Source organism: Apteryx mantelli, chromosome 7, assembly GCF_036417845.1.
Source record: "Apteryx mantelli isolate bAptMan1 chromosome 7, bAptMan1.hap1, whole genome shotgun sequence".
Classification (NCBI taxonomy): domain Eukaryota; kingdom Metazoa; phylum Chordata; class Aves; order Apterygiformes; family Apterygidae; genus Apteryx; species Apteryx mantelli.
The window spans coordinates 24,143,079-24,157,885 of record NC_089984.1 but is presented as its reverse complement, the minus strand read 5'-3'; the positions used below and the strand labels follow the sequence as shown (position 1 = coordinate 24,157,885).

The 14,807-nt window shown below is 42.3% G+C and overlaps 1 protein-coding gene across 1 annotated transcript in view; it reads right to left on the bottom strand.

Moving 5' to 3' along the window:
• WDFY4 (WDFY family member 4) overlaps positions 1–14,807 on the bottom strand; it is a 151,660-nt gene that overhangs the window by 56,216 nt on the left and 80,637 nt on the right. The window contains exons 41-44 of the mRNA XM_067300021.1: positions 7,952–8,029; positions 7,001–7,201; positions 6,118–6,169; positions 4,527–4,693 (exon numbers count right to left, since the gene is read on the bottom strand). Of these exons, the coding sequence (XP_067156122.1) occupies positions 4,527–4,693; positions 6,118–6,169; positions 7,001–7,201; positions 7,952–8,029 (498 nt within the window). The remainder of the gene's footprint in view (positions 1–4,526; positions 4,694–6,117; positions 6,170–7,000; positions 7,202–7,951; positions 8,030–14,807) is intronic.

Sequence of the window (14,807 nt, the reverse complement as noted above, 5' to 3'; positions counted from 1 at the left end):
TTAATGGTAGGGGCTCCAGGGTCAAGTTTGGTCACGCTTGAGCTGTCACAAACATCAGTTCAAATTTCTTTTTCTGGGACTTGAGTGAAACCAATGCAATCACCACAGAGACAGGGACAAGGTCTGTGGTCACAGATTTGCTTTGGAAGATCCAAGATGCATTCTTCTCTTGCAAGCAGCCAGTGAGTCTCCTCCACCCTCTCTCCCTCACAGCACCCACTAGAGCAGAAACCCCATGCAGGACGTGTTCCTTCAGCATGCAGATGTCAGGTTTTAACAACTTCCCAAATGCTGCAGGGAAAGGATATGAGATATTTGGGAGGAAGCGGGGGTGGAAGAAGAAGGTTCCTGTCTTGTACATGTTCATGGGCACTGGGACTGCTCTTTGTCCTTGCTTTCCATGCTGGAAGCTGCCATCTGTCCCGGCCCATCGCCAGCCTGAGAGGCTGGCATCCCTTAGCTGATGATAGCATCTGGAAGCCAGTTCTAATAGGATTGTGCTCATACCTCTTGCACACCCAGACGTCTCTGTCTCACTCCAGGCTCCTCTCAAACAGAAAATGCTGCCAAAAACTAATGTGAGCCTTTAAATCTCCCCTTAGATCAGTTCATTCAAGTTCATGCCCTTCCCACAGCTCCCATGACTCTCAGGAATAACTACAGCAAAGTTTGCTCCCTCCCCAATGCATCGCTGTACAGAAAGGGACTGTTAGGGGATCAGCTGTGCTAACTAGAGGTGGCAGTCAGGGCCCCAGAGGGTGGCAAGAGCTCTGCAAAGATCCAGACAGCAGCTACAGCCTTACAAGTCAAAGACATTCTTCATCAAGGTGAACACCTAAGAAACAGCAGCAGAGAGAGAGAGAGAGAGAGAGAGAGAGAGAGAGTGTGTGTGTGTGTGTGTGTGTGTGTGTGTCAAGGGCGGGGGGGGGGGAAGTACATGGAGGTATCCAGAGCACTAAGTGTCATGGTGAAAGAGCACATCCAGGAGAGCAGAGATCTGGCTGAAGGTACTCTGGGTTTTATGTGACACTTACAGCATGACCCTGCCCTTTGCACCTAGTTGCTCACTGTCCATGATGGTGGGCTGGGGAAGGGGCTCCCAGCAGCCCCTCTACTCCAGCAGAACACCTGGACAAGTCATGTCGCAGTAGAAATCATCTGCAATGCCCTGCCTTTCTTTGGGCGTTCTAGTTTGAAAGTGCATTGCAAACTCTTATTAATGCTCAGCACTGCTTATTCCTGCAGTAGGGCAGCTGTTACAATCCCTGCTCCTGTAGCAAGGAGGAAGGAGGGAAAACTGAAGAACAGAAAGGGGAAATGGACTGCCCCAAGGACCTGGCTTCCTAACCCCTACTTTGATCACAACAGCTAGTCCCTGTCCCTGCTGCACTTCAGCACATGTAAAGTGCTTTACTGCTGCATCCTTGCATTGGGATAAACTGTAACAGCACTCCTGTGAAAACACTCTGCCTTGGTGCCTTGTGTAGTTGGGAGGTATATGTGCAATGCCCCTAAAAACACTGGCTCTGCCAAGCAGATGCAGAGCTGGGCAGCTCTGCCTGTCCCAGATGCAGAATCTTGCAGCTGCTCCCTCCTTCAGTTGTACCTATTCTTCAATGAGCAACTTTCCTCCAGCCATGCACCCTGCTCCCTCTTTAACTGATTTATGCTAGTCACTTCTATTATTGTCCTTGGCATCTCCTGTGCTCTCCCCAGTCCCTCCTTTAAAGAAAGGCATTGTGCCCAGATTTCTGCTAGGCCATGCCCCCTTGTTAACTTTAGATTCATTACCCCAGCTGCTTGGATTTCTTACTGTCTCGAATGACTTGCTGGCAGACAGAGCTTTACTTTTCTCTGAAATTCAGAATTTCTACACCAAAATCACTCCACAAGCCTCCCACACCTTCTCCATCTGTAAGATGCTAACTGCACAGTAACAACTTGGCAGGAGTACTTTAGGCTGGTAAAGATCAGAGAAGCAATCTCGCAGTTGGGGTCTCAGGTTGCAGATACAGGAATCCAATCTCCCTGTCTCGTCTAGTAAGCCAGGGTTATTTAAAGGGCTGGACTTGGCTTTTGGCTGGCAAGTTGATAGATTAGGTCAGGACAGGTTCGTATTTGCATTTCTATTGCACAATTCTGCAGGAGCACATGTTGCGTAACATCACCGTATCACATGCACATAACCGCTCCTCCGTGCCTATGGCTCCTCTTATCATCCACCTCCTTTTCATGCACCACCATAGAGTCAAAACACAACAATGACCCTCTGTATCTTGCATTTCACTAGCACTGCATATAAGGTTTTTGGCTTTTGGATCTGGCACCAGCAGATCATTGAAAGCTGATGGAGGACTAGGGGAAACTGGTGCAGAGTAGGTAAAGAAACAGGGAAAGAACAGTACAGAGCCTTGAAGGACTGGAAATGACACATCTGGTATAGGGTGTATTCAAAGAAGAGACTAGGACTCTCTGAGGGAAGGAAATAAGATTGAGAATCCTGAGAACTCACTACATAGGTGAGGATAATGGGATGGATAGCCCAGACACAATAGGACTGTGCAGGTGCAGGTGAGATGGGCAAGACAGCAGAAATTATTTCACAGGCATGCCTAGAAAGGTTTTGTATTCTATCCTGCAAGCAAGATAAAACAAACGACCAGATGATATTAGCATGACAATACCCTGCCTGCACCCATGTTCTCCTGATTTAACTTGCTGGAAATGGACACTGAGCCAACAGACAATGTCACCAACATTCAATCTGCTAACTTCTACAAAAAGCCATCTCACATATCTGAATATGTACAGAAGTGCCTATTTAATGATAATGCAAAAAAATAGAACTGGGTGACATTATAAAACAACAACCACTTTCCAGACGAGGGCTGTCTCTGTGTTCCAGAAATCAATCTAGCAGCTGCCAAAGCATTGCAATGACTTCTCAGTGCAGTGCAGTAGGTAAAGATGGTTCCAGTTGCCTGGTTAAAGTGCAAACAGCTCAAACAGCTCACGAGGCAGCCATTTACAAGGCAGGACCGCAGCGCACTAAGTGAGCACAGGACAGCTAATGTCACCCCCTACTGCTTTTTTTAATACTTCTGTCAGCTCGGCAACATGGTGACTGCTGCTGGAAAAAACATGCCTGGCATTTTTGATGGCTTCCTGTGGAGTTACATGGAGAAGAGACAGACAGCCTGAAGGCTCAAAATGAGATCAGCACACAGAAAACATGCCTCACATAGTCATGCTTGTCTCCTTCTGCTGGGGAGAGGTATGTGTGGGGGAAAAGGAGGAGGGACAGGGGAATGAATTATGTTGTATAGACATACAGAGTACCAAGAGCTCTAATAGGATGAGAAAAACATCATGCTGGAGAACAAGAATGTGATCCCTGGACACTGGCAAAATGACAAGAAAATCTGGCAATGATATTGAGACATAAAAATAAAATGTCTATTTCTACATGCAGTCATCAAAGCACTGTGATAGCAAAATCTGTATGCTTCAAGTTTAAGCCGTGCCTTCCACCATGGGATGCTAATTCTTGGGCCAACAGGGGCAAAGATACCACTGGAAGAAAAAGGTACACTCCAAAAGATCACAGAATGAGGCCAGGTCTACTCTTCATGACAACCTCTCACAGCCCCAGGGAAAACAGCTATGTGCAGCGTATATCCAACATCAAGGATTTGGTTTTGAGTAGTCACTGTGGGGACTAACCAGGCAGTGAGAGCAGGTTGCTGCGTTTTGAGAAAAAGGATTAAACTGAGAACACCAGACAGAAGTTACTGTCTCCCTAATAGAGCCACCCCTAACTACTCCATAGCTCACATCCTCCTACTGTTCCTGTACCTGCCTCTTCCTCATGCTGGAAAGAATCCTAAGAGAAGGGTATCCAGTCCAGTACAAGAGCAAGGAAGTACCAGCACTGTTTTGACTGGAGGAGACACTATGGAAGCATTAGACAAACAGGATGCAGGGAAGGCCTCTGTGGTTTTAGAGTGAAGAGTCTGTCCACTACTTACAGGGAGCTGGAGAAGAACAAGGCATGAGAAGAAGAAAAAACACTAACTGGCATTCAGCAGGAAGAGATATTAAACGTCACTGAACTAGCACCTATACAAAATTGTCACACACTTCCAGAGATGATAAACAAATTGGATCCAGGCACTGCTCAGGCAATGAAACAGCGTAGGAAGCTCAGGTTCTCAGAATTTGCCATGGCTTAGGCAAAACCTGAGGATACTGTCTCTCAGGTAGCAGAATCCCTTGGACACATGCCCAACACCTTTGCGGTTTCTTCAAAGAGTTAGTGTTATATGCTCTTCAAGAAAAAGTCTTTATATGAGTTTGCACAGAGGCTGGAAAATTGAAAGTGCTCTAAGGAAACAGGTATTGATGACACTTACTGTAGACTGAATCCACCTGATCCAAAATTTAAACTGAACAGACAGGCCTCCACATCCAACTCGCCCTCTAAAATGCTATCTCCCCAGAGAAAATTCTCCAGCTCATCTTAGTACCTTTTCACTGTCTGCAAACTCCTGCAATATAATCTGTCTCTCCACACACAGCTCCAAGAAATCTTCTGAATGGAAACTTTCATGCAGGGCGGGGAAGAACGTTAGCTGGTTACAATCCATTCCCTTCTCATCCATCTCCCTTTCTGCTCCATTTAACGTCAGCTCTCCTATATCAATATAAAAGAAATCACAGTTTTAGTGGCAGCCGGATGACACCAAAAGCATTTGCAATTTAGACTTTCACCCAATCTGTTCTACCTTGGGAAATAGCATTATTTATCTGCAAAATCCAGGCAAGAGAGAAGTAAAATCTGTGACTGCTACAGAAGGATGCTTAGTTCAGGGAACTAAAAACAGGTCCCTGCACTCAGTCATAATTTAAATCAAATTCTTATAATCACTGAAGATTCAAACATATTGATCAAATGAATTTACTCCCATTTTTGCACTGTACTGGGCTGATTATCTAATAGTCAGATAATTAAAAAAGAGGCTGTTAAAATACTCGGACGAAATTAGGAAGAACTGAAAATGGTAATCTTTTGGGGACATCCACTGAGTAGGACTTGAAAAGAACCCAAGGAGAGACAATCCACTGATAACTTGCCCAAGATGTACTCCAACTTTTGCAAATTCATGCAGTGCTGTACAGACACACATACAGTGCAACCATGATTAGCCTTATACTATGCTTTTGACATAGACTGCAAGCACTTTGATGGGGAGATTACATAGTTTTTGCTTTTGTTCAGAGCCTAGAACAATGGACTCCATTCTCAGGTAGTTCCTAGGCCATATCACAGTAAAAAGGATACAACAGTACTGCATGTCTCCAGCAGCGTACACTAGAAGCTTGACTCGGAGGAGCCATAATGGTGGCTGAAATCCACAGCCTGAGACCTGACTGACATTTCCTGAACTCAATTTTCCCAATGTTCTTTTTTCCTGTGAAAAAATTATCAACTTTTCTACTATATTTCATATTTCCATTCTTCTTTCATTCTTTTAATGTCTCATGTAATAGAAAACCTGGCCTTGGAAAATGAAAAATGTTGACATAATGATCATATTTTGAAAAATATGTTTCCACTTTGAACCCTGAAAAACAATATGATATGTTAATTTTCTTTCTTTCCACTCTGTGCTGTTTTATCCATATTCCTGAAAGGTCAACATTTCCTATTACGATTTCCCTGAGTCATATATCACCTGGTTTTAAATAGTATTTTAGAGGGAGAACTAAAGTGTCTACAAAAGAAGTGGGGAGTCTGCACTTTTCCTCCTGCAGTTTAGCAGTTTGGGAACTTTCTAGATGTCCAGTGTATCATTTCAAGATAGCTTTTTTGCTTCCAGACCTTGCCAGCGGCAACATGAGAGCAACAAATTCTGAAGTCAGTTGATGTATCACCTATAACAATAACACTGGTCTTGTCCAAAAATCTTCAAGTGATCTTTTAAACCAGAATGCTGATAGTAAGTTTTTCTCCCTAGCCTAAATTCTGACCCAGAGCTCCACCTGCTAATTCCAACTCTTTCTTTGGCTCTTTGTGTCCACCCTCTTCTATCATGTAATTTAACCTTAAGTTTTTACCTGGATTTTCTTCAGCAGCAAGGGTTGATTCATTTCTGTTTGCTAGAAGAACCTGAAAAGAGAACAGGTATGACCAAGGTGGAATATGTAGACAGGTAAACATAACACAGAACCTTGCTACAGACCACAGCACAGATTTAGAACTATGTTGCAAATAAATGCCTTGGAGAGTCAAATAAATACATTTGAAAGGACCCAAAGGAATAATTAAATGTAGGAATAAATGTCAACAATTAAGCAAAAGGGAAGTGACTATCTTTCTCAAAGAGGACCCTGAATGAAGTCAGTTCCAGGATAAAAATCACATAACCCTGTCTACAGAAAACTGGCATAATCCAGGCTTCATGTAAGAACTGAAAATGTCCTTGAGATTGGAACCTCTTGAGAAAAGTACACTAAGTCATTCAGCTTCTGGCTGATAGGATTTGGCATTCAGATACTACAGAGACAAGCAGTAGTAAAAACCCTACATAAACAGTTCAATGCCTAGATCAAACCACTCAAATTCCCCTTCTTTGATCATTACCAGTTCTAGCAGCACTAATATGCTTAAGATGAACAGGACAGTGCAGTCTTCTAACTGGACTCTGCTCGGTACATTGGGAAGTGCTGTACCTGTGAAATATTACAAGCAGGATAGCACAGCTGCATTATACTCTCACCTATCTAGGGAGATCTTATATCACAAAAGAGGTAAAATCATTCTGTGGCTGCTAAACACATTGCAGATCCTCTTACTCCCTTGAAAGCAGATGGGTTCAGTGGTTTCCCACACATGGCACAACATATTGAGGGTCAGATGATGAGAATCAGAGGAAAGAGGGGGTTCTGAAGTCATCGGCAAGAGCTGCAGATTTGTGCACCCCCAGCAAGTGCTTCCTACCTCACTTCTTATTAGTCTCATTGCTGCTCGGGTGCTTGCATGCTGAATCCTCCTCATTCGCGCAGGCCCTTCATACCAGTCAAGAATCCATCGTGGCTCTAAGGACCGTGATGCATCCCTCCATGGGCCTCTTCTGTAGAAAAGCTGTTCCTCAAGTATCATCCAGTCCTTGGCTGCTTTGCTGTAACCACACTGCAGCATCTGTGGGACAGAACCACTTTGTGTCATTCCTGCACACTTTCCTGCTACCGTGTCCAGCGATGGCACCACCACAGTGATCCAAAGGGATCTACCCAACCTGCCAGATGCAACTGCACCAGAGGGAGCACTGCTGACCCAGGAAACACAAGTTCCACTGACCACTGGAAGATGCTGTAAGTCAGACTAAGATACAGCGACAACCATGAGCATGTAGTAATCTCAACCCTCCTTGAAAATGGCTTTTTCATTAGATTTCCAACTCAAAAGCAGTGAGCCAGGAGAACAGCATCAAGGATCAATATTCGGATTTACCCACTTCAGGTTTACCTGGAAGCTGTTTGTGCCAAATGGCAACAAACATGTTCACCAAAAGCACAGTCTAAAGACCCCTCTCTCTCCCCTGTAAAGTGTCAATTTAAAGGGAAGAGGAGTGAGTAATTCAAAGAATGAAAAACTTGTTGGTCCCTGATGGCCAATCTTGAAACAGAAACGTACCTGTGAGATTTTACTGGCTATGAGCTTGAGTCCTTTGTGATGCTCACAAAGCACATCACATTTCAGTGGTGAGGCCAGCAATGAGTACTGACTTATTAGTTTTTAATCTTTCTTGGGCCAAGAATTCCCACTATGCCCGTTACAGGCATTTTATTCATCTCACTTCTGAAATGTCTGATCTCTCGAGGTAGTCCAAAAGATGTGAAAAGGACGCTTTTCCAAACAGACATGTCACATGATATTCCTGTTCTTTACCTGTACGTGATTCTTGTACAAAGAAGCATACAGCTCCTGCGCACTTCTTCGGTACCTTTCCATACACGACACAAATCCCTAGAAGAAACATCAGAACACATACAAATACCAGATACTGCAGGTGCAAGCTCTGTGAGGGGCAGAGGCAAGCATTAGTTGCTCTTATCCTTTTGCAAGAATAATTAGGGAATATGGTCTGTGCCTGTGAGCTGTCAAGCTCTGGACAGCACAGTGGTAAGGCAATCATGTGGACTCCAAAGAGAACACCTGAGAGCAATTTGCAAACTTATACCAGTGAGATAAATACATTTGCAACCTTAACCAAAAGTCATCAGTAGAATTGTTCAGAAAGAGAAACAGAACAGTAAATAAGATTGTAAGGCTCCTTCTTTTGGAAGTGAATTAGTTAGTACTGCAGATAGCATAGAAGACAATTATCTGTTGTAAAGACTCCAAAATGAGGTCAGGATCCAGAGTTTGTAACTATATTCCTGTTCCTTGCTGTGTTAACAGAAAGTACAGACAAAAGAATGGTCAGAGTTCTCATTTTGCAGGCAGGAAATCAACAGTTTCCAAAAACATCTTTCAGATTTGGGAGCCTAAGTCCATTGGCAACAAGAGTATAAATACACTGCTTAATGGGAATGTGATGCGGAGATCTCTGAGCTAGCTTGTGGAAGCTTGTAGAGCTGTGCCAGTGCAAGGAGACACACAGACTAACTGTTTCTGCTCCACTACACAGTACAGACATGGCCTAAAACCCAGTGCTACTTGGATACTTCTGGAAATGCATGTCTCCCAAAGCCGTCTGGCAGGACTTTCTGGCCACCTTTCCTTCCAGAATGCATTAGGCTCACAGAACAGTGAACCCACATAACAGTCATACATTTCCTTTGCTATTTTACTTGAATGAACTTCTTGGGAAAAGGGTCTCTGGGCAAGTCCAAGATGCTGATGAACTGCTGTCAAGAGATTGAGTTGCACTCCCCATTCTGCCAACAGCCTGTTATACGATCTTCAGCAAGATGTGCAATTGCTCAGAACTTCTACTTCTCCAACCATAAAACAGAGACTATAACACTACACCTCACAGAGCTACACAGGCTAAGATCATAAATGAATAGCCAGTGTGGTGGGATCCTTAAATTCAGGGGCTAGGGAAATAAAACGGTTTGATTCTCCTCTTAACTATTCCGTGAAACCCACATTTTTACAGATTTAGGGTGACAAGTTTCACATAGCCAAGACCTTCACATAACATAAACCAGAGAATTTCATCCAGCAATTCCTATCTGAGCCTCCCTCAATCAAAAAAGATTTGCAGAAATATCATTAAACTCAATGGAATACTCAGGTGTCAAACCAGCACCAAGCAAGTAAGAACAAAATCACACCTAGAATATTCATTATCATACTAATTCCTCAAATCATCTGTTAAACTTTAATCAAAGACAAGCTTCCAGCTTTGAAAAGGCTGGGTTGGTTCCCCCTTTCTCCTAGCCGTCTATGAACTTCTGGGTCCCAAAGAGACTTGAAGTAAAGCATTTGTTCTCGTGATATTTTTGGCCTGACTAGAGACATAAAGGGTACTGAAAGTCTGTGTGTACAGCTGAAGCACTGAGCAACTGCTAAGTAAGCTAATGGCTTGTTTAAAGCATAAAGACTACTGAAGAATCACCTCAGGATTCAGCTTTAATGGGCTGACACTTGCAGGACTGTTCTACAGTGTTGTATCTCACACATTTCTATGGAAGTATAAGGATAACTGCTCTTTCCATATCCTCCCCTGCTCCATATCTCTTCATGTGACTGCTGACAAAGCAGCTCCTTGAGGGGAGTTCAGTACTAAGGCCTTCGTACTAACACAGTCACAGGTAAAAATTCTCCTGCTTGACAGGATCTTTCCTGGAGAAAGGTTCTAGCTATCCTATTACAACTACCAGATGTCATTTTTCACCTTCTGGACATATTTGCTTTAATATCTTCCAAACTAAAAGCTCTCTGGAAGAGCAACTATTTTTTTCTCCTGAATGTACAGCACATGGTGTCCTGACTTAAGATGATGCTCCTAATCACTACTGAAATACAGAGAATCCCAGTAGTCACACTAATACTCACATAACCACAAATATCCATTCCACATGCCAGTCAAACATGTGCAGGGAAGATGCAGCCTTACTTGAAAATGATTTTGAAGTCAATAAGAGATTGCTGCCCCTTTCCAGGAATTTGCAGAAAGTACACCAAAGCTATAAGATGGAAAGAAAAGGAGTCATGGTGGCTGATCACCATCTGCATTGCAAAGAGCACCAGAAGTATCTGTTCCTTTGACAAATTTCTGAGGATCAGTAGTGGCAAGGAAAGCATAAACTGTTCAGAGGTTATATAGGAGAGGTTACAAAGTATCCCCACTGCTATTCAAAGGCTCTTTTGCTCACCAGTTTCCCTGAAGGGGCTCTGACAAAGGTCAGTAAATGAGACTGCTGTGAGCCACAGCACTGAGCCGAGCTGGCTATGAAAGTCCCAGCCTCTCACTACCTAAAGCCATGGATCAGATGGGTAACTTTTAAATGCACGGACTTTGTGCCATGCAGGCAGTGATTCCTCACAGCAAACTGTCTAGCTGCTGCTTGCGCTGTGCTATAATTAAGTTAACACACAAGGTCTACGTGGTGTGCCGATTACTGCTGGCTGCCAGCCAGGTCTGTACCCCTGCCGTGAAGTCACATTTATTGGTGTTTCCCTGCAGGAAGCTCCTGTTTTACACTGATGAAAGTCATTACATTTTTGTTTGTTTAAAGCATCATTAAACCTGTAATCACAGTTGCGGCCTCACAAAACTATTCCATAATTCATATAAAACTCCCATAAAGACTGACCTAGAAAGCAATAGCATCTCTGTGCTGTTGAGCCAGGCTCAGCAGAAGGAGAGAGCTGAGAGTCCAGCTTTATGTGGACAAAGGGTAAAAGCCATTCAGAACAGATAACAGATTCATCTGTGTATTAGCAACCATTACAGATACCCACAGGCTGTTCAGGCCAGGTCAGTGCTCTACTGGCAGCTGTTCCAAAGCTGCTCACAGTTTGTATTTCAGTCGTGGTCACTGATCAGACCCCTAAGGTCAAAGCCCACACAAAGATTCTCATCAACTTCCCTGACCTGGCTCCAAGACTTGGAAACACACGGAGGGTCCTAAGAGGGAAAAATTCTGCTAGTCACTTCTGGTTAACTGAAGACTGACCATTTAGGCTTCCAAATGAGCTATAGCTAGCCATCTTCAACCAGATGAACATTTCTAAGATGATCATCCCTACAAAAAAAAACACCTGGTTGTAAAACGAAATGAAGAGTTAATAAAATTGGAGATCATTAACAGAACAAAACATAACCAGAAAAAAGGTATTCAATAGAGAATAAATGTTCAGTGAGAATAACTTCACTGTACAGTAATGTTTAATGAACAATTAGTGCAAAGTTTGCTGTGACCTCCTTACAAATAAACAGTTTCTATTTCAAAAATAAAAAAACTGAAATCACACACTGTAGATGGTTATCCTTTAAAATGGCAACACTTCATGCAATAGGTTAAATACAACAGTGCCACCCTGTAATATCTATCTTGAACAAGGAGGGATACACTGGCTTTGACAATTGTTAATACTGTATGGCATAATACAAGGTTTGGGTGTCATCTACCAAAAAGTAGATGTCAACGCAAGAAATACAACCTGTGTTTTAAGGAAGATCAAATTAAGATGCCATATTGATCCATCTTGGCCTCAAAATCGGAGTATGGCACCATGCTTTAAGTCTTTATTTCACAGCCTAGGCACTTATGTTGTAAGTAGAACCAGGTCATTTTGCTGCCTCAGATTCCCCAGACAATATTTATAGCTTGAAAACGTGATGGAATTTACAAGCTATTTCCCTATTAAAAAAAAGAAGAAAAAAGAAAGAAAGAAAGAATCAAAAACCTTTCCCCTGTTGCTGCATGGAGACCTTATACAAATAAAGTGATTAGAACTGGAGAAAGGTAAAACAAGCAAGGAGAAAAATGCTGGCAAACAGATATGCCAAAAAAATCCAAAGACTGGATTTTCTATAATTTCTTTCAAATAAAGCAATTGAAGGGCTGCTTGTAATAAGAGATGATTAAAAAGAAAATGAAGTTAAGAGGAGTGACTTAAGTTAGCAATTCTCTGTTGAGCTCTGGAATGTTTTATTTATTTATTTTTATTTTTTTAAATATATCACTTAACACTCCCATAGTCCGTAAATATTCAGGCTTGCCATAATAAACTCACATTGCATGACACAGACGCCATATATGCCACAGATCTTTCCTAAAGAAACATTATGCTGTTGGAGTGCCACGCTTTGAGACTTTCTTTGGGGAATTATAGCCTATGTGTTGTATTTTGGAACACTACCCCCCCTGCACACACACATACCAAAGTTCTTAATAAATAAACTTGAGTATAAAATATTTTTGGACTTGGAAGAGCCAAAAGAAGGACTTCCCAAGTACCCAGATCCCTCAAAGCGCCAAGCGTACCAGCTCAATCCAAGAAAGTGCATAGTCCCACAGGTGAGAGTGAGAATACCCACAGGCATATTTTGAAGCATGTGTGTAAGTCATCTGTTGATGAGGACTAGAACTAGTGATATTAATCTACTACTATAGTTCTTCTGAGTTAAATAAGTACTATAAATATTTAGACATGTATACATACACCTATACATGGTAAGAGCATTCACACAGCACTGCAGCTGTAACAAAAATATCTATTCTTGTACAGTACTTTTCATCAGCACATCTCATAGGTCCTTTTGAAGGAGGTCAGTGTCTTTATCCCTAGCTTACAGACAGGAAAATTAAGACAAGTGAGTTTCTAGAACATCCTGCCACCACAGATAGGTGGAAGGAGGCTGGGGATGGGGCAAAACCAACCTGAACTGATTTGAAACAACTCAGTAAGCGGATGAAGAGGATGCACATGGTGATGGTATACAGTAGCAGGGGGACAACTTTAAGAACCAATATGGGAATCCCTTCTAGTCTGACTGCTCTTATGTTCCTTGTGCCAGACTGTATTCTAATATAGTTGATTTGACAGATACTAGATCTCATATTGCTAGAAGAGTGTCCCTCCCTTATTCCTCCCAACCTGGCTGTCACAATTCTGTATGGAAGGGTTTTTTTTTACCTGATTACAGCTATTCACACAATCACTAGGTTTTTAGAAAGGACTCCATGGACATAGCAGAAAAACAGAACAGCAGCTAAGGTTCTCTTAGGGACACAGAAGTACATGTAAATAGCATACACGTTACAGGGGCAAAGAGGCTGTGCATGGCAGAATCAGAGTTGATAGCCCCGATTCAAGAAATCACATTGTGTTTCAGGACACATTTAGGCATATAGTTACATTTAAGCAATGCAACACTTTTTAGTGATTTCCTATGATATGTTCACAGAAAATAAATACCAAACCTAGTTCCTGTTTATAAAAACCACAAAGATGCCAACATCATAGTTATAACTAGGCTTGACTAATGAGGCCATTTACAGTCATATTTATGAAAGAACAAGAGACTGGGGGTGAAACTACCCCAACATATTATTTGTGGGTCTGATATCTAAAGTAAAGGAGATTTACATGTAAAATGTCTTTTCAGTGGTATTGTCAGACTTTGCTTCTGCAGCAGAGTCTAAGTATTAATGAAACTGCATTCTTTTTAGTATCAGTCATCGTTTCTTTTGCAGCTTTTACATACAGAGTCTATTACTGAGGGGTCAGATTTGCCTTTTATTCCAGCATTTAAGATACAAACACACAAATATCATGCAATACTCAGACATTTTAACAATGGCAGCTAAACGTGCTTAAAACCTCTGCAGGAGATAAGTGCAAAATTTGTTAACAGAAAAATAGATTCATTAGAATTAGAAAAATCGTATGAGATATTAACGTAAGTTTGATATTTACACCATTCTCCCCATCTGGAATCAAACAGAAAGGCTGCATTTTTAATGAAATAATACTCTGAGAAAATGTCATTTTACAAAGGGTGAATTGTTCAGTTTTACCCAGTTTCCCAGTAGTTCAACATTAAATGGCATCTGCCTGTGGTGGCGCATTGCCCTTCGTGGCAGCCCCATATCACAGCTCTGTCCTCTGGACTGCATTCTCCAGCCAGAGCAAAATCTCCTGTCACCTGCAGGGTAACTAAGACAGGCAGGAGACATTTTCTCACAAAAGAGACTGATTTCTATGGTCACCAACTAAAACCAAAAATATTTTTAATGGAAAATTCCTGAACCACTATGACTTAAATAGTTACAGAGCTAGACTGGCAGCAGTATGTTTCGAGCCTGAACTCTTTTGAGGTGCGGAAACTATCTTGTCATATCCACTTGAGTTGTTATACTCACTCTTTTTCCAAACATTTAACCAGAGTTTTTCGCCCCCTTCCCCCCTCTCCCTCAACCCAATATTTCTTGTCCTTTCCTGCCAAATCATGGAGAATAGATCAACCCCTTCTTTTTAATCAGCCTCACAAGCACAGGATAGGGTTACAGCTGGCATGGCTGTTTTATAGAGAAGAATCTGAGTGTTATACTACATTAATAGAGCTGACTGAGGTCTCCCCACTCACTAACCCTGTTGTATTCAGCTGCAAGGGACAAAGTGGTTACCACCTCCAGCAACAACCACTGGTACTAAATCTAACAGGGATGGTGAATCAGAGGCCAGGTATTCTGCTACCCCGTGCAAATGATAAGCCACCCATTTTGTGACCAAACTGCTTTTCAAGTAATTGACTATGCACTGGGAAGCCTGTAAGTTCAAT